Source organism: Melopsittacus undulatus, chromosome 19, assembly GCF_012275295.1.
Source record: "Melopsittacus undulatus isolate bMelUnd1 chromosome 19, bMelUnd1.mat.Z, whole genome shotgun sequence".
Lineage (NCBI taxonomy): Eukaryota > Metazoa > Chordata > Aves > Psittaciformes > Psittaculidae > Melopsittacus > Melopsittacus undulatus.
Window position 1 is genome coordinate 764029 of NC_047545.1, and position 18786 is coordinate 782814.

The 18786-nt window shown below is 55.0% G+C and overlaps 1 protein-coding gene across 13 annotated transcripts in view; it reads right to left on the bottom strand.

Annotated features, from left to right (window-relative positions):
* Positions 1–1277: 1277 nt before the first annotated feature.
* Positions 1278–18786, bottom strand: part of TCF3 (transcription factor 3) — a 68970-nt gene continuing 51461 nt past the window's right edge. For 4 of the 13 annotated variants that reach the window (XM_034070964.1, XM_034070962.1, XM_034070971.1 and 1 more), the window contains 9 exons: positions 18329–18387; positions 17574–17652; positions 16704–16777; positions 15717–15920; positions 14860–14983; positions 14245–14395; positions 13076–13314; positions 8921–9065; positions 1278–7777 (listed from right to left, as the gene is read on the bottom strand). In XM_034070964.1, coding sequence (XP_033926855.1) covers positions 8923–9065; positions 13076–13314; positions 14245–14395; positions 14860–14983; positions 15717–15920; positions 16704–16777; positions 17574–17652; positions 18329–18387 — 1073 coding nt within the window. In that variant the 3' untranslated portion in view covers positions 1278–7777; positions 8921–8922. Of the gene's footprint in view, positions 7778–8920; positions 9066–9601; positions 9829–13075; positions 13315–14244; positions 14396–14859; positions 14984–15716; positions 15921–16703; positions 16778–17573; positions 17653–18328; positions 18388–18786 lie in introns of all 13 variants that reach the window. The other 9 variants (XM_034070965.1, XM_034070963.1, XM_034070972.1 and 6 more) reach the window with 7 other exon arrangements.

Here is an 18786-nt window from a genome sequence, read left to right on the forward strand (position 1 = left end):
CCGTTCCGTGCTCGTTATCCGCCATTCCCGGTCTGCATCCCTCGTGGCCCCGTGAGGTCCGCATCGAACAGCTGACGGACATGGGGGTGGAACTGGGTGAGCTTTCACCCCAACGGGTTCTGTCATGGGACAGCTCAGTGCTCAGAGCAACAGCACGGCCGGGATGCGCACGGAGAGCCTGATCCGGGGTAACCAATGTACAGGGGGTTAAAGGCCTGATCCGGGGTAACCAATGTACAGGGGGTTAAAGGCCTGATCCGGGGTAACCAATGTACAGGGGGTTAAAGGATTTCCTTTGCTCAAACGCAAGTGGTGTCTGTCCTAAATACCTGCCATGCCAAGGCACTGACTGCTGCTGAGGGGGAGAAGCAGACTGGGCACTGACCAAACCCTAAGGCAGTGTGTGAAGATTAAAAGGGGAAAAGTTTAAGAAGAGGAAGACTCGTTTACTTCATCTTGAAGACCCATGACCAGAAGGGGGCACTGCGCAGGCGCAAAGGACCTAGCTCATTATAATGCAAAGCGGGGATAGATAATACGCATGTATAGATGTATCGAGTAAGCTAATGTATATGTATACCTTAAGAGAATAAATGTAAAGGGAGAAGGACGCTGAGGGGTGCATCCTTTGGAGGAGCTATCCCCATGCAGCTCAGCGCTGGATAGAAGCATACGTGCTGTACAGCTTTAGAGCCTTGTGCAGTCTATCCGTGCATCACCCCAGCTGGGCAGCACAGGGGGGCTGGGCCCCTGGCCCAGGGTGATGGAAAGAGATCCATGGTTGAGAAGGGGCAGGGCACAGCCTCACCCCTATGAGGGTGGGGGGGGGATACCGACAAGACTGGGGTCTGCTTGTGCTGGATCCAGCCCATTCCCAGAGTCAGGGAATCAACCAGGTTGGACAAGAGGTTTAAGAGCATCAATTCCAGCTGTTCCCAGGCCACCCCTAACCCATGGCACTGAGGCCTCGTCTCCATGCTGTGTGCACACTCACAGGGCCGGTGCCTGCAGCCCTACCCTGGGCAGCCTGTTCCAATGCCTGAGCACCCTGTGGGGCAGGAATTGTTCCTCAGCTCCATCTAAACCTGCCCTGGGGTGATGTGGGGAGCTCAGACCCATGCCCAGCACCCAGGAACACAAAGTGAGTGCTCAGGGGCTGGAAACCTGCAGTGTCTTCTCTTTCTTCTTAGGCCAAGGTACAGCCTCTATTACACCTTTTCAGTCGCAGGTGTGCAACAGCTGAAAGACACGGGCCAGAAGGAGAAGAAGGTAAGGGCTATTGTTATAAAAGGTCACATTTATTGCTACATTACTGTTATATACAGGACAGTTCTCCAAGTCTACTTTAAAAAAGTTAGGATTATTTCAAAATTCCCAATAATCCAGCCAGCTGTTTGGACACTTGTATAAAATTATTTAAAAAAATGAAAACAATTCATATCTTGAGGCACTCAGAAACACAATTTTATCCCCCAATTGTGATTCATTTCGAAGGACATTTTCCCACCCCCAAAGACCCTTTTTTTTTCCTTTAATTTTTTTTTGCTGGGTTAGGCATATATATATATATATTTACTATATATATAGTTCAAAACTATAATGTGTATCTGATTTAAGGACAAGGATTTCAGCCACTTAAGTACATCTGGATTTACAGGTAGGCAGCATAAACATCAAAAGCAAGGACCAGTTTTGGGTGGTTTTGAAGGGTAAAAACCCCTCAAAACCACCCCAAAACTCTCTATGGGGTGAATAATAAACGACTTCTGCAGGGATCTCCCATCCCCTGTCCTACAAAAATAGAATGAAAGAGCAACCCAGGAACACTTCCGTTTCCCCACTGAGCCCTCCAGAGCTAAGGGGTAATTTCCTGCCCGGTCCAGGCACGTGGCTGGGCTCAAAGGCTGGTGGGTTTCAAGTGATTTGGGAAGACGTAGCACCGGGAAGGGGGACCCGTGGTGTCCCCAGCTCGCTGCCATGGGGAGATCCACAGCTCCCATGGGCACAGCCTGGGGATGCTCTTCAGCGAAAGGCCTCGGGGTCCGGGACGCCCCATGCTGAGGCACAAAGCCCTTTGCTCTCCTGCACTGTACCAAGATGGGACAGGGAGGGGGTTTTATTCCCTCTCCTTCTAGCTTGGTGGGTGCTTGGCTGGCCCATGGTGGGTCCTGCAAGACCCAAGGTGTACAAAAGCAGAGGAACAGAAACCCCAGCCTGGAGATGCACGGCAGGGGCTGCCTCTTGCATCCCCAGGGGATGGGGGCAAGAGGCACACACAAGGTTTGGCAGAAAGGACACCTGCAGCCTGCACTGTCCTCACCAGAGCCCCCCCTCCATGCTCGGCTCATGCAGGAGTCCCACAGGCAAAGGCACTGCAGTGCTGATCCTCCAGGAGGGGTGAGTTGAAGATCAAACCTCTGAGCAGAGCACCGGGTCCCCCCACACCAGCCCCAAGGCCAAGGAGACGCAGCCACGCCATGGGAGCGACCCACAGCATCCACCTCCTGAATCCTCAAGCTGCTGCCCCAGGTGGTGGCATGGTCCTGCCTCACTGTGAAGGAACCCACGGTGCCTGTGCATGAAGGGAAACAGCTTGGAGGTGCTGGCTGCAGCCACTGGGATGCATAGGAGGAAGGAAAGCACACCTTCAGGCTTGGGGAGGCTGAAGGAAGACCAGCCAAGCCAAGCCCAAGGCTCAGGCATTCCCAGAGCAGTCTGTAGAGCTGGGCAGTAACAGGGTGGGACACAGCTTCTCCATTCAAGGGGTACTGGGGGAGATGGTGGGAGATGAAGGATGCTGGCACTGAGCCACCAAGTATTGAGCAGAAGGCACAGGAGGGTGAAGGGTGCATGGAGGAGCCCTAGGACCAGGCCTTGCCCTCTCCAATTCAGTGCTGAGCTCCCGCAGCATAAGTTGGAAGGGATGTTCCTATGGTCTCACCCCTTCTTTACCCCCTTCCAGCTCCAGGGCACAGGCCTTGAAATGCTTTTGGAGCTGCTAGAAATGAAGCTGGACCCAAAGAGCAGCAGGGAGCAGGAACGCAGCAGTCATGGACAAGAGCAGAAAGAAGGGGCTGGGATGGGATCTGGAGAGCCCCAGGGGAGAGGAGAGGGAGTTGCATAGGATATAACAGGGCAAAGACCTTGTGCAAGCCTATGGTACAGAAAACAGGTCTTGCTATTGCTGGTGTTGAGCAGAACAGGGGAATCCAGTGGCCAGGCTTGCTTCAGGTGAGCCAGCACTGCACCCTGGGGGCTGAGGCTCATCCTGGCCCAACTCCAGTACCAGCTTTGCTTCACCTCCCCGTTTTCAGCTCTGTTCTGACACCCCAAGCCACAGTCACCAGCACAGCACCCAGCAGGGCCTGCAAGGGCTCCCCATGGCAGCAAGGCTGAGGGGTGCAGGGGATTGGGGTTTTCCAAAGGCCCCTTCCCACCTGCCAAGGGGCAGGATGTGCTGAATGGCACAGCAAGAGCCCAGGGTTCTGCTGGCTTCAGTGGGTTCATGTGTGAGACACAGAGGACCTTTGCAAGCAGCTTCTGCACTGAACCTGGAACTGCAGACCCCTGGGGGAATGCCAGCCTGCCTCTTTCCTCCCTGTTCAATCACTCCCAGGCAGGGGGTGCCAAGCCTCCAGGAACCCAGCTCAGCACTGACACAGGGCTGAGGGAAAAACCCCTTCCCTGAACTCACCCCTGGGGATGTTTCACATCACACGTCTGCATTTCTCTACTGGAGAGGGTAAAACCCCCTGACTGCAAAGCATCCAGCCCCCTGGCCCTGCAGGGATGGTGCACAGGGAAGGGGCAGCAAGTTGACACCACTGCCTGGGGCTGGCATGGACCTGCTACTGACAGCCAGATGCAGGATGAATGCATGCAAACCATCAGCCCAGGCACTGCTCTTGTTCTCAGTGCAAACCTAGAGTGGCACAGAGCAGGATCCGGATGTCCCCAGGTCCTGTCCCTCCTGCCAACACACCTCTCTGTAGGATACCTAGTGCAAGCTGGAAAAGCAGGGAGCAGAGAGGGGTAAAGAGCTGGAGCTCCACTCAAGCCAGGCCAGATGCTTTGACTGGTGGGTCACAGGCCAAACCAAGGGTAGGTGCCACACAAGCAGCTTTCCATGGAAGCTGTACCCCCAGGACCCCAGTTGTGCTGTCTGATTTCCTCCCTGAGGAAGGAAGCCTTGGGGTGTGTGTGTGGTTTGTGGCCCCCATTGATGAGGGGCACAGAGCCCAGGAGAACTCATGCAGGTAAGGCTGAGAGAGGAAGCAGAACAGTAAATGCTGCTCTGCAGCCTGTCACCTCCCCTTGTGAGGGACATGCAGACAGGCAGAGAAGCAGGGATAGGGACAAAAGTGATCTGTAGATGGCACAGACCCTGGCCCGCTCTGCCCATGACACCTAAAGATGAGAGCCTCCTTTCAACAGGCTGGTATTTCAGGGCTGGCCTGGTGGCATTTTGAGGACAGCACCCAACAGTGCTCACTGTCAGAGAAGCCACATTCCCCATCATCACAACAGGCCCCACATTCACACTGAGCCAAACCCACTGGCAAGCCAAAGGAGTTTTTCCTTGCTGCATTCCACAGTTGCTCCCTGGGCACCTGAAGAGCAGAGATGCCACTGAGGCAGCTTCTGGGCATTACCAGTCCCTGCTGGAGCAATCAAGATCTCCTCCAAACCCTGGCACTGAGGAGGGTTTCTGTTTGAGGACCTAAAGCTGCTTTTGCTGTCAAGGAAACAGCATCTAAACCACCTAAATGAAAAGCCCCAGCTCTTGCAGTGCCTGATGGTGCAGGGATGGTGGGAAAGGCTGTCTCATCAGGAGCCCCCCAGGTTTGCAGAGCATCAGCCAGGAGGAAGGAGTTGAACAAATCATCAATCTTCTCATATTTCCAATTGTGTTGAGTTTCCAGGTTTTTCTTGCCTACAGCCGCTCTCCAATGCAGCTGTACATGACATGACCATCACCTCAAACTCTTGTTGCAAAGCCCAAGTGTTGGGGAAGCACTTCTTTTGCTTTTGTATAGTTTCAAGCTTGCCAGGGCTGGGACATTGCTCCATCCCTCCCTGGTCCTGGAGCAGTGGCACTGAAGCAGCAGAACATCCTGAGCAGAGCATGCCAATGGCCTCAGCACCATCCTTACGAAAGGGCAATGGGATGAAGCAGAGAGCAGCCAGTGAGTCTCCAGTTCCTAGCCCAGGGCATGAATGGGGGTTGTCTGAGCATCCAGACCTGGCTGCAGAGGGACACTGTCTCCCCCCTGCACGTTTTACTTGCTTCAACCCAACATGGCAGGATGCTTCAGGAAGACATGGCTGGTACTGCAAGGGACCTGCTCCATAGGGGAATGCTGTCAGCCATGGAAGAAAACCTCATCCACCTCACACTGCCCACTGCTTCAGCAGGCAGAAGGACCCAAGGGAGGGAAGAGTGTTGTAACCTGATGAGTTCATTAGGCTGAAGCACATCTGTTGACACAGGTGAGAAGAACGCAGGGTCCTGGGCTGCAGGGACCACAGCCACTGACCCTCCCAGCCTTCCTGGAGCTGGAGGCTGCTGTGGTCTCAGGTCTCACCACACAGAAGCAATGGTGGGAGCAGCAGGCTGTAGGCTGGGAAAGCCAGGAGCACCTGGAAGCCTCAGAGCTAGGGTGGACACTGCAGTGCCAGGGGCAGCATGTGGAGGGATGCTACAGAGGCTGAGCCCAGGTGTAGGTGGGAGATGATCAATGTCCTGAGCACTTCTGGCAGGTTTTGCTGGAGCACAAAGCATAGCAATGAGCACAGAGGAGGTATAACCAGGAGGTTACACCAAAGCCTGGGATTACTGGAAAGTGCTGTAGGACTTCATCTTGTGTGCCAGTCCTAATCTTTCCCTGTGCCAATGCAATACAGCTTTCCCAGGAGCACAAGCCAGAGAGGCAGAGGGGAGAGATGGGCCCTGCTGCTGCAGGTCTTGCTGTTCCCATGCCCCCCTGACATGTCGTGGGCCACCTCTGAGATGGGAATTAACATGTTCCCCCCGGAGTTAACCCTGTCCATCTGCAGAGCTGGAAAGAACTGGGCACAAAATGCTTCAGAAGGGGAAGGAGAGGGAAGAACCAAGAATAAATTTCCATTGGATGCTTTTCCATTGCCAACTCCAGAATGGCTACCAACAGCTCAGTACCACTGAGCATCTCTTCATTTGCTCCTGCACCGCCAGGCACACTAAGGGTCTTCCTCCTGCTGAGCACACTGGAGTGGTCAGAAGTGACACTGGGAAGCCCTTGGAGTGAAGGAATCGTTGGCTTGGCTGCTGGAGCATGTTCCCCTCCTTTCCAGCACAGAATGAGGACCCCACTTTGCATCCCTACGGCAAACCAGGCAGCATGCTGAGCTGAGGCTGCCTCCAGTTGGACTGGACTGGAGATACAACAGTGGGGAAAGTGGGGTATGAAACCACCCCTCACCACAAGCCTGCAGTGTTCTGCCCCTCTGATGAGGTGGCTCCAGTGAGGGGAGACACTGCAGCGGATCCTGCTGCTGGTCCTGGCTTGCTGAGGGCTGGAGTGAGCGCACAGCCAGGTCGCTGCTCCCCTGCCTGCTGCCAGCATCCACAGCTCCGGCTGCTGCAAGGCTGCTGGCACCGTGTCCTGCTGCTGCCTTCGCTCCATCCACCTTGGCCTCTTCCCAGTTCTCCAGCTCTGTTCAGTTCATCTTTGCTTTGCACTGCCCCAGGAAGCACCTCTTGGAGCAGGCGTTTGCTTCGATGCAGGGGCAAGGAGCGCTTCCCTCCGGCCACGGCTTTCCTCTTGCCTCTGTGTTGCTTCTTTGCTTACCTTGGAAGCATCCCATTCTCTTGGTTCTCTTCCACAGGCCTGCTCCCTCACGATGTCCTGGGTGGGCTGTGGGGCACCTCCTCTCCCGGGTGGGATTGCAGCCTCCGGGATGCTCCAGGAGGAAAGCAAATCTTGCAGAGACCCTCAATGGCCCTTGGTCACCTCCCAGAAGGAGCAGGAGCACGGCTGAGGGATGCTGCTGCAACCGGCTTTGCTGTTTAACTTCCTTCTCCCATCTCAGAAGTGGCCAAAAGCAAAGAGACTTCAGCCCATGAGTTTGTTTCTGTCTAATGGAAGGTCCAAGCCAAGCAAGGACGAACATCCCCTTGCTGTGGCTACATTCGCTTTTAGTGGCTTGCAGAGCCGAATGTGAGAATTCCTCTCTTTATATCCAGTCTCTCTTAATACAATTTTACTATTCTGGTTGATTCTAAAGATGCAACATTAACTATAGAAACAGCAGCAGAAAAGCATGTGGGGTACAAGACTTTTTTTGTTTTTTTATACAAAAAAAAAGAATTATTTTCGTTGCTTACAAAACATATGCAAAAGAAGCTAAAAAAACCCAAAAAAACCAACCCAAAGGCATCGCTATTTGTTCTACATACAAAAAAAATCTCATAACTAATGTTCTTTTTTTTCATTTTAAAAAAGAAATATCAAGCTTAGGCACAAGTTTGCTGCTGGCTGCTTGCGAACAAGCCAAGAGACCACGCCACCCCCTCCTAACTGAGTGATATGTATTGACTGGTCTGCACTTTATACTTAAGGCAATTTTTGTTTTGTTTGCTTTTGACAAGGTGGGTGTTTTCCACCCCTTACGTCACGCCAGGATCCGTCCACGTGTGTCAGTGTTAGCAGGACTAAAGTTTATGGGTCGAGAAGGTTGCAGGTCCCCCCGAGGGTTTTCTTCCTACAGATCTCTGGATCCAGAAGAAGAAACAGATCTGCAAAGAAAAACCCCAAAAGGCTGAAGTGAGAGAAACCCAAGTGGGAAGAAAACTGCTCCTCAAGCTCAAGGCCTCCTGCTGCAGCCTTGTCTCTGCAGAGGTCAGCCCCAATGCTTGATGTGGCTGCAGCAGAGCTCAGACATGAACTCACTGCACTGCCAAGAAACTGGCTTTGGCTTTTGCCTTTCCAGGGCAGCTGCAGGGGATGTCAAAGAATCCCAGACTGGTTTGGGTTGGAAGGGACCTTAAAGCTCATCCAGTTCCAACCCCCTGTGGCTCTTCTCTGGACCGTCTCCAACAAGTCCATGTCCTTTGGGTACTGAGGACTCCAAAGCTGGGTCAGGACTGCAGAAGGGGTCTTGCCAGAAGGCAGCAGAGGGGGAGAATCCCCTTCCTCAAGCTGCTGCTCATGCTCTGGGGATGCAGCCACAAGTGCACATTGCCTGCACATGTCCACTCTTTCATTCACCAGTATCCCCAAGTCCTTCTCCCTCCCTTCATCCCCCAGCCTGTGTTGATAGCCAGCCCAGATGCAGTACCCTGCACTTGGCCTTGTTGAACCTCATAAGGTTCACATGGGCTCACTTCTCGAGCTTGTCCAAGTCCCTCTGGATGGCATCCCATCCCTCCAGCATGTCACCTGCACCACTCAGCCTGGTGCCATGTGCTCTAGGGTGTGCTGGTGCTGCAAGCTCCTGATCTCCTCAATCACCGCCAGACATCCCTGCACCCCTGAGGCCAAATAGGGGCAGTTAATCTTGGCCAAGTACAGGCTTCCCTTAGAAATGGGGTCAGCAGAAAGCCTGCGTCTGCCATGGTCTCGCTGGAAGAATTTCACCTTCTGTGTCTTTCATGGCATTTCTGGGATCTGCTCATTCCCTTCCATAGGTTCCCTAGGAAAAGGAGCTGCTGGTTTCCAGAAGCCAAGTGGGGCAGGGCTGGGAGGGACAGAGCAAGGCTGAGCTCACCCAGGGTAGCGCAAGCATCAAATCTCTCTGTCTCAGCTACAGGGCTGCACCTCTCTCACGGTGCACAGGCTTTGGGTCTCCCCAGACAAGCAAATGCAAGTCATTTACTGGAAGTAAATTAGGAAGGACACCGGCTCGTGGGGTGCTGGGATCACCGGGTGAGGGATGATACCTTTACATGTGTCCAACAGGGTTGTGACCATCTCCTAGACCAGGATGTGAAGCTGAAAGTGTCATCTGGGGATCTCCTACTACTCCGGACACTTTCTCTTCTTCCCGACGCTTCAAGCAGGCTGCTTTAGGGTTCAGATTGCGCTCTATGCCAAAAAACATCAAGGGAAGGAGGGAGGGAGGGAATGAAGCAACCTCAGTTTGTGCTATAGCATCACACGTGGCAGCAGCATCCAAAAGAGAGAGCAAGGACAGAGTCCCAGGACAGACAGACGGGACCATGCGAGGAAACCACCTCAGTGCGAGCTGCTCTTTGCCTGCTGCTCCTTGCAGTGGCTGCAGTAACTTGGCCAGACCCCTGGTAAAGCAGAACCCCAGACCCAGCTCAGACACCATGCCCATTTAAACATGTGCTTGCTTAGAGAGAACCCCAAGCCAGCTCTCAGAGTTGAGGCCTGAGTTTTCCAAAGCTGCTTAACAGGATGCAGATGCCAAATTCCCATCAAGCAGGAAAGGGGGATGGCCAAGAGGGCGGCCTTGAATCCACCCCGGGCCAGGGCTTTGGAAAGCTCAACACAACCTCGCACGGAAAGCAGGAGTCCCAACAGAGATGGACGCACACGCAGAGACATGGAGGGGGGAAGAGAGAGGCCCCGAAAGGCACCTGCAGCTGTTACCATACCTCGTACTTGCTGCTCCAGGCCCAGAATGACCTGCACCGCTTGCTGTAGGATGATCAGTTTGGTCTGTGCTTTGTCCGTTTTTAAGTGCATCTGACACATGCGTCCCAGTTCCTTAAAGGCCTCGTTAATGTCCCGCACACGCACCCTTTCCCTGGCGTTATTGGCCATTCTCCTCTCCCGGTCCCTCAGATCTTTGTCCTCCAGTGACAAGGCCTCGTCTGTACTGCTGGGTTCATAGCACCACAGGGATTAGTCAGGGGGGTGGTAGCGAGGAGGGGGCTCTATGTTGCCGTGCTGGTAGTGCTGCTGGTGTCCACTGCAAACGGCTCAAACAGCCTCACTCTGCAAAGCCAATTCGTCTTGGGCACTCCCTGGAGCACTCCAGGCTATTGGGGCTGCGTGTTGCCTCTGTGAGCCACAGCAAGGTGCTGCCAGCACGGGGTGCTGCCAGGGGGAGAGCGGGCAGGGGATGCGGTATCAGCACCCCCACTCTCTCCACACAGCTTTGCCTTCCTGTTCGGTTTTGGCTGAAAACACAAAGTTCAGGGTGGGTTCCTCAGCCAAAACCATCAGGTTCCATCTCCCAAGGAAAGGCTTTTTGGCAGAAAGCAAATCTCTGTTTGTAAGATTGCCTTCAAAAATCACATCTGTGGCTAAATTATGGAATGGTTTGGATTGGAAGGGACCTTAAAGCTCCTCCAGCTCCAACCCCTGCCATGGGCAGGGACCCCTTCCACTGGAGCAGCTGCTCCAAGCCCCTGTGTCCAACCTGGCCTTGAGCACTGCCAGGGATGGGGCAGCCACAGCTTCTCTGGGCACCCTGTGCCAATGAAGGTGCTTTGAGCAGCCAGACCCAGACCTTCTTATGGGCGCAGCAGTAGGGGCCAGATCCAAGTGCTCCAGCTGCTGCTGGGCATCAGTCACATGCAGACACTGAATCCAGATCCTTCAACCCAGCAAAAACAAGCTGGAAGGGGCTGATTTTCTTTTCCAGGAGCTCTGGGAGAGCCTCCACCACTGGCAGCACTCCAGGGGTGCCCTAAACAGGCAGGGATTGGGAGGGCAAAGGCAGAGTTGTGCTGGCAGCATCTTAAAGGGTAGCCTGGCCTGCAGCCCATCCCCTGCACACCCCAGTTTAGGGTACAGACGACCTTCTCCCCCAGAGCAAAAACTGTTGCAGGAAACACCCCTATCTGAGGAGGGTCCGTGGGTGAGACCTGGCACTGGGACAGAGCATGGCTTTCGGCTCCAGGGGAGCCACGTGGGGATGAGCCTTCACCAAAGAGTCAGAGCCTTCAGATGGTCCCAAGTGTGTGAATGGGGAGCGAGGGCTCCCCAGGCAAATGTCTGCCTACATGGGACAGGAGGCTGCCCACTGTCAATGCCTGCATCCTCTCCATGCTGTCTTGTCCCTGCCTGCATCCCCTCCTCACTGCCACCTTCTCGCCAGCATGTCCAGGATGCTTGGAAGCCTGGCTGATGGCTCCTCTCAGCAGGGACACAGCTCCAGCAGCAGCAGAGCAGGATGGGGCCGTCTCCCTGGCACCAGCAGGTGGTTTGCATGGCCCCTGCAGGGTCACACAGAAGAGTCTGGGTTGGATGGAACCTTCAAAGCTCATCCAGCCCAATCCTCCTGCAATGAGCAGAGACATCTTCACCTAGATCAGGTTGCCCAGCACCACATCCAGCCTGGCCTTGCATGTCTCCGGTGATGGGGCATCCATCATCTCTCTGTGCAAACTATGCCAGTGTTTTACCACCCTCATTGTAAAGAATTTCTTCCTCATATCCAGCCTGAATCTCCCTCTTCCAGTTTAAAAACCATCACCCCTTGTTCTATCCAAGTTATGTCCTCCAGGTTATAAGGATGTACAGTGAACGTGCAGCCTGCTCAAAGGGGGCACTGTCCTGCCTGGCCCCCTACAACAACCTTTCCCTTCCTTCCCTGTTAGTGACTGACGACACGAGGAGGATCCTGGCAGCCCCAGCTGGGACCCAATGACCTGAATTCCACAGCAACAACGCAGGAGGGGATGTGGGACTTGACTTCCCTCCTACGAAGCAGCCTGAAGGCCAAAGCTGCCTGCACCAAGGCCTGCGGCAGCAGCGTGCGGGACTCAGCTCGCTTCCCCCCAGGAAGGGTTTAAAAAGGGACAAGCGTGGGAGACCAAAGTGAACACGGTGCCAACTCTGCCTGCCCCTTGCCCCCCACCGCCCCGTGGCTCCTGCCTCACTCCGCAAGCAGCAAGTAGAAGGTAGAGAGTGGGACCCCCGAGAGGTCACGGCTGGGGACTGTCTGTAGGAGATCGGAAAGAACAGAGCTGAGAAATAAAAACTGGGAACCAACAAAAAGCAAAAGGAAGGGGAATTACTAAAAAAAATAAAAAGAAATAAATAAAGAGACAGGAAAAAATATTCATGTTATGAAAGGCAAAAAAATTACAAACTGAAGAGAGGCACAAAGGACTCCAACATCAATGCAACAGCAGAGGCCAGCAGAGAGGAGCACAGCCAGGCACAAACCAGCGATGGTGTTACAACAGCCTCTGCAGAGAGAAAGGGGGTTAACCTGCCACGGGAGCATGAGCATGCACTGCAGGATGCAGGAACCAAGCAGCAAAGGCCTCCGGAGTGGGAAGCCAAAGCCTTCTGCTTCCCCTCCCACTGGGACATGGGGAAGCACTGGTGGCTGAGGGGGATGCACAAGTGGGAAGGACAGAGGAAGGGAGGAGAGGGAAGGAGGGAAGGGAAGGAAGAGAGAGAAAAGGGAGAGAAAAGAAGGGAGGAAACGGAGGAAAGAGAGGGAAGGAAGAAGGAAAGGGAAAGAAAGGAAAGGGAAAGAGGGAAGGAGAAAGGAAAGGGGGAAAGGGAAAAGGAAAGGGGAAAGGAAAAAAAGGAAAAGAAAAAGAGGGAGGGAAGGAGGGAAGTGTCTCCATCCCACTGCCCCTCCATGGCTCCAGCGAGGTGTTCCTGGGTGCCCACAGCCATGGGGCTGGGAGTGCAGAGCCCTGTGCTGGGCTGGCCAGCAGGGATGGGGCACTGCCCGCTGCTGGGAGCAGAGCCAGGCTCTGTGCTTGGAGCAGAGGCATCAGATCTGCATCCCCTGTGCGAAATGTGTGGGTTTTTGTTGTATTCCCTCATTTTGCCGGCCAAGCAGCTGAACCAAACACCTTGCTGCAGGAGAGCGAGGATGCTGCGGGTACCCCTGCGGGGCCTGGCATGCAGCACACGCAGCGGGGGGTGAAGGAGAGAATGGAGCAGGAATCCAAACCAGGTTAAAAACCAAATCATGAAAACAACCAAAGAAACCAAAAAAAGAGGTAAAAAAAAGGACATTGACAGCCTGGAGAACCCAAGACCACAGGGCAGAGAGACAGTGCAAGGCACCAGAGCACATGTGTCACAGGAGACAGACAGACAGCCCCGTGCCGATCAGATACGTCAAATATCACCACTCCGGGACCCTCACTGACCTCTAACTTGTTGCTCCAGGTTCAGTATGACTGATACGGCCTGGTGGAGGATTAGCAGTTTGGTCTGCGGTTTTTCGCTGTTTAGGTGGAGTTGGCACATGCGTCCGAGCTCTTTAAAGGCCTCGTTGATGTCCCGGACCCGCAGGCGCTCACGGGCATTATTGGCGACCCTCCTTTCTCTCTCTCTCTCGGCTTTTTGCTCTGGGGGAAGAAGATCGTCCTCCTCATCCTCATCTTGACTAATGGTTTAAAATAAGAACGAGACAGGGACATTCCTCGCGTGCACTCTCAGCACTGGTCAACTCACAGAAAAGAAACACACATCCGAGGCACCGAGACACCGAGCCCCAGGAGCCGGGAGCACTGCACCCCATGCGTGCTCTGACACAGGGTCTGTACACAGAAGCCATTCAGGTTCTTCTTCTGCCTCTGTTTGGGGGTGTGTTTGGTTTTAAACAACACAGAAAGAAACCACAAAGCGACTAAGGTCTGAGCTTGGTGCTGGCAGCTTGTAAGGTGGCTTGGATAAAGTGTAAGGGGCAACACTGGTGTCCTAAGCTGCAGCCCTCTGCCTCCAGGCCAGGAGGTGGCTGCAGGGTGGAGGAGCGGGGCTGGTGAGGTCTCCGAGCTGATGGTGAGGTTGCAGAGAAGCCAGCACGCAGGAAAGACTCAACCTGCTCCACTGCCACATACCTGACTGGATGTGACAGAGGATACAGGAGCCCAGAGCAAACAGTGGAGATGACCAGAGGCAGGGAGGAGGTCAAAAGCTTCCCAGCCCCTGGCTGAGGGCAGTTGAGCGTTCAGTCCCTTCCAGTCCTTTCCATGCATGGCCACAAGCAAAGCTCCAAGAGACCACGCAGTGAGTGCAGCTCGTGTGGGTAAAGGCACAAGCCCTCTGCTTTAGGAGCACGAGGAAGCCCTGAGGCCACGGGGATGGAGGCCAGCAGCAAAGGATGGCAGGGCCCTTCTCCCAGGCTGGGCCATCTCTGTGTGAGGACACTCAAGGCTCCTGTGGTGGGCAAAGGCTGGTGGGTCTGTGCCATAGGATGATCCCTGGCCACACCGGGCTGAGCCCAGTGCCCAGGGGTCACTATGGCTGGACCCCAGCCCAAATGCTCCCAGCCTGGTTACGTGTAAGTGAAGGGAGAGACCTGTTCAAAGAGCACCTTGTTCTGTTCCTGGAGGGTTTCAGCTCCTTCTTCTCCTCTTCCGAGTTATCTGCCACCGACGTGTTCTCCTCATCCTCCTTCTCTTCCCTCTTTATTTCGCTGGTTCCCGAGGAGACACTGCTTCGCCCCAGCCCCCCTGACAAGCCTGCTGAGGAAGCAGAGCCACACATGGAAGGTTGGTGGAGCCTGACCCACACAGAGGACTGGGGGGATCCCCAGGCCCTGCTCCTGTTGCACTGCAGCACCAGCATGTGGCCTCCCAGCCTCATCCTGCATTGCTGGTCTGCAGGAAGAGGAGTTAGAGGGGTGCTGGCTCTGCCCTGCCACCACTCCCTGCTCTTCTCCTCCCCATCTTCCAGGTGCAACCTCGCTCAGCAGAGCAGGACCCAGTGGCTCCATGCACCCAGAGCTGGCAGAAGGGACAGGAACACTTAGGCTAAACTTCTGGAAAAGGCTTAAGGCAGGAACAGCCCTGCGGATGCTGCAAAGAAGCACCAGCCTTGCAAGAGCATCCATCACCCCCCCCCTCCCTGCCCCAGGCTGCTGGGGGGGACCTGAATCTCCCTCATGGCAGGCAAGCCCCAGGCATGCATGTGAGCAGAACTGCCTTACCACTGTACGTATCCTGCTGCCTGTTGAGGTCAGGGAGGGAGCTGGGTTGTGATGGAAGCGTAACGTGGTTGTGGAGCAGGTTGGGGTTGCTGGACAACCCATCTTCGGGGTGACCTCCTCCCACCTACAGCAGAACAAGCAGAGCAAGCCTTGAGAGGGGGGAAGCATCAGGGCCAGTGGGGATGGGCACAGCCACTCCGAGCGCCTATGCTGGGGCATGCAGGAGGGAAGAGCCAACCTGCTCCATGGCAGGGGCACTGCAGGTGAGCTGGACCAACCAGAGAGACCCCATCAGTGCTGCCTCCCCCTTACTCAGTAGCTGAGTCTGGGGAGCTCAGGAGGGAAGCACATCTGGTTCTTTAGAGGGACTGCAGATGTGTTACTGTTTGCTGCAGTAGGAAACCAGCTCTCCTGTGGTCAACAGCCTCTGGACAACAGGGACCCCAGGGACCCAGCAAGGCAGGGACCCCAGCATCCATGGGCTCAAAGCACTCAGGACCTGTCGTGCTCCACAGAGCCCGAATGAGCCATCACGCATCAGCACTCTCCATGCACACAGAAGGACGTGGTGCCAGCCTGAATGGTTTCCAGCTGAGAAGTCCTGGCAATACCTGGCTCTCTATACCTGTGCCCTGCCCTGCACCAGATCCTATGGGGGAGCTTGTGCCTGAGAGCCATCACTGTGCTTGGTGAAGCACAGTGAAGCTGCTCCAGTGGAAGGGGTCTCTGCCTGGATGAGCTTTAAGGTCCCTTCCAACCCAAACCACTTTGATCTTCTGACTCCTCTGGATGCAGGCACCGCGCCACACAGGTCCCCAGCATGTCCCTGCCAGCTGCCCTGATGCTTCCACACTTACCAGATTTGGGTGCCTGTTCCCCAGAGCCATGACTGAGGCCGGGAAGGCCTGGCTCAGGCTGCCCACGGTGGCACTGTGGGCTGGTGCTGAGCCCAGTAGCCCGTGCATGTCCCCATGGTTGCTTGGCATGGTGGCTGTCTGGCCCACAGCGTGATTCCTCAGCACGTGGATGGCTTCATCCAACCTGTCTTCCATTTTGTTTTGCTTGAAGGACAGGACAGAGATACACAGCTATGTCAATGCCTGTAAAGCCAGCAGCCCACTACAGCTGTGTATGCTGGTGGCAGTCATGCCCTCAGCTACTGCAAGGCAGGGGAGAAATAACCCCTGGGGGAGTCAGTGGCATCCCCTAAAAGGCACAAGGGGTCACACAAGTGGAATTGGCGTTGTTCAGCCTGGAGAAGGCTCCTGAAGGGGAGACCTGAGAGCAGCTCCAGGGCCTAAAGGGGCTGCAGGAAACCTGGAGAGGGGCTTGGGACAAGGGCCTGGAGGGACAGGCCAAGGGGAATGGCTTGAACCTGCCCAAGAGAGGGGAGACTGAGCTGAGCTCTTAGGCAGAAGCTCTTCCCTGTGAGGGTGCTGAGGCGCTGGCACAGGGTGCCCAGAGAAGCTGTGGCTGCCCCATCCCTGGCAGTGCTCAAGGCCAGGTTGGACACAGGGGCTTGGAGCAGCTGCTCCAGTGGAAGGGGTCCCTGCCTGTGGCAGGGGTTGGAGCTGGAGGAGCTTTAAGGTCCCTTCCAACATAAACCATTCCATGATTTTATGATCCTGTAACTGCTCAGGAAAGGGAGGCAAAAACCAGACAGAAATCTATGCAGCTGGGCCAGACCCACAGCATCCAACTCTGTTGCAGTGCCCAGCTCTGCTCAGCTGCTTCCGACCATGTGTCCATCTATCAAGTAACCATCTTCCTCTTACCCAAGTCCTTACCAGGCACACAAGGGATGGAACAGAAAAGGAGAAGACAGATCTTTAGGCAACACTTACTAAAGTGTGGAGGCTCCCTTCGTAGCTGGGAGATAAGGCACCCTGTCCGCTTGCTCGTGACCACTGAGATGTGCCTGGGAAGAAACAGGGAGAGCATGGGATGGGGCACAGCTGCCACTAGATGGTGCTGGGAGCTGGGCCACCATGCTGGGAGCTGGCCACCATGGCACGAGTGGCACCCATGGGCCACCATGAGGCCACCACAGCGGGCTCATTTGTGCTCTGCATCAGCAGGACACTGAGCTTGGGCCTTCAGACCTCCAAAGGTTTCTTGGTGTGAGGAAGTTCAGCCAGCACAGATGCTGTGCTTGCTGGGAGCAGCAGCCTTGGGGTGATGCTGCTGCATACCCCATGCACTGGGCTGAAAGGAGACCTCTGCCACCAGATGGGAGCAGAGATGGGCTTTCATCCGTTGGCTGCTTCTCACTTCTCACTGCTCTCCTCCCATGGCAGATGAAACCAGGGATGAACCATCCAAGACAGGATGCTTGGGACAGGGTAGGAGCAAGTCCCCTTGGGTGGCAGCAATGCTTTAACTCAAGCAGAGCCTGCCCCTTATATAGAGGCAAAATGCTGTACAGGCACAGCCATTCACTGCAGGCAGGGACTGCTTGGCCCCAGAAAGGGGGAAAGCTCAAATCCACTAAAGCAGACAGACATGTGGCTTCACAGGGCCATTTAAAGAGCATCTTCATGCCTGCTTGTCCTTCATCATCACTCCCCTACGTTTAAAACTGAAGTGGACTTGGTAAGATTGCCCCAAGTGTCTTTGATGAGGGTCTGGGGCTGCTCGGGGCAGTGCACAGCCATGGACCTCTTGAAAGCAAACCTCACATCCCCTTTGTGTAAAACTCAGTGGTTTTCACCTACCTGCAAGGCCCTGAGGGGAGCCGACCGGTGTGGAGGGGTTTGAGGAGAAGTTATTGCTAGAGTGATCCGGGGAGTAAATCTGGAGTGAGAGAAGCAGGACCTGGTCAGCAGCACCCACCCTGCCATGGCTCAGCCCTCCCCAAACCAGGCACAGCCAGGACCACTGGGGGCAGCCCATTCCCATACCCACACCTCCCCCAGGAGAGCCAGGGCCTCTGTCCCCACTACACAGCTCCAGCCTCTGCTCTTTGGGTCCCACCTTGGAGGAAAGCAAGAGCCCCAGGAAATCACTGCAGGGTACAGAAACAAAGGACCCTGCATTGAGCAGGACAGAGGCAACCCCAAGCTCTGAGAGCCCAGTGGGATCAGTGCCCTCCAGTTTGAATCCACACATGCAGGCCCAGCACTACTGGCACTTGCAAGTCCTGGTAGGAGGGTCATGTAGGATCTGACCAGACCAGCACCAGGCTGGATGGCCACAGAGCTGGCTCATGGGCAGGGCCACCACAGCATCCTGTGCCTCAGTTTCCCCATCTGCCAAAAAGGGGTATTGCAAAGCCCCAGGCCTCAGGATGGCAGCACACTGAGGGGGGAAAACCCTCCCCAGAGAGGCTGGCAGGTTTGTTTGGGATGCATCCACCCAAACCTTTCCATGTCTCCATGTTGCCTGCTGCCTACAGGCTCCCTCTTACAGAGGGAAGGTGCAGTGCTGCAACAAAGCAGGGATGGGGCCAAGGGGCTGCAGAAGCTCTTACTGAAGCTAGTGCCTTCCCGAGCGCATCTCCTGAGCTCCCAGCTGTGGTTCCTCTGTTACCTGTTGAGAGAGGACACAGATGTCACTGCCAGGCTGCCAGAACAAGGCACCTGTACAAGGCCTTCTCTGGGCTCACCAGCTCTGAGGCTTACTGCTTTGCTTGGAAATGAAAGGGATTCCCGGCTCAGAGCAGCCCAGGAGAGGGCACCCTCCCCCCCCAGCAGCCTTCCCAGATGCAGGAACATCTTTATAAGATGCTGTTAAAGGTGCATGAAGGTGTCATGGCACCAACAGCGATGCTTCTGCTGCACCACGGCCCATTCTTCATGGGACATCTTAAATTCCTACAATCCCAAACCTGCTTTCCCTCCTCTAAACAAGAGGGTCTCTACAAATCAAGGTCAGGATCTTCATTTCCTAGGGAACAGGAATTCATTCCAGTAACAGGTTTTGTAACAG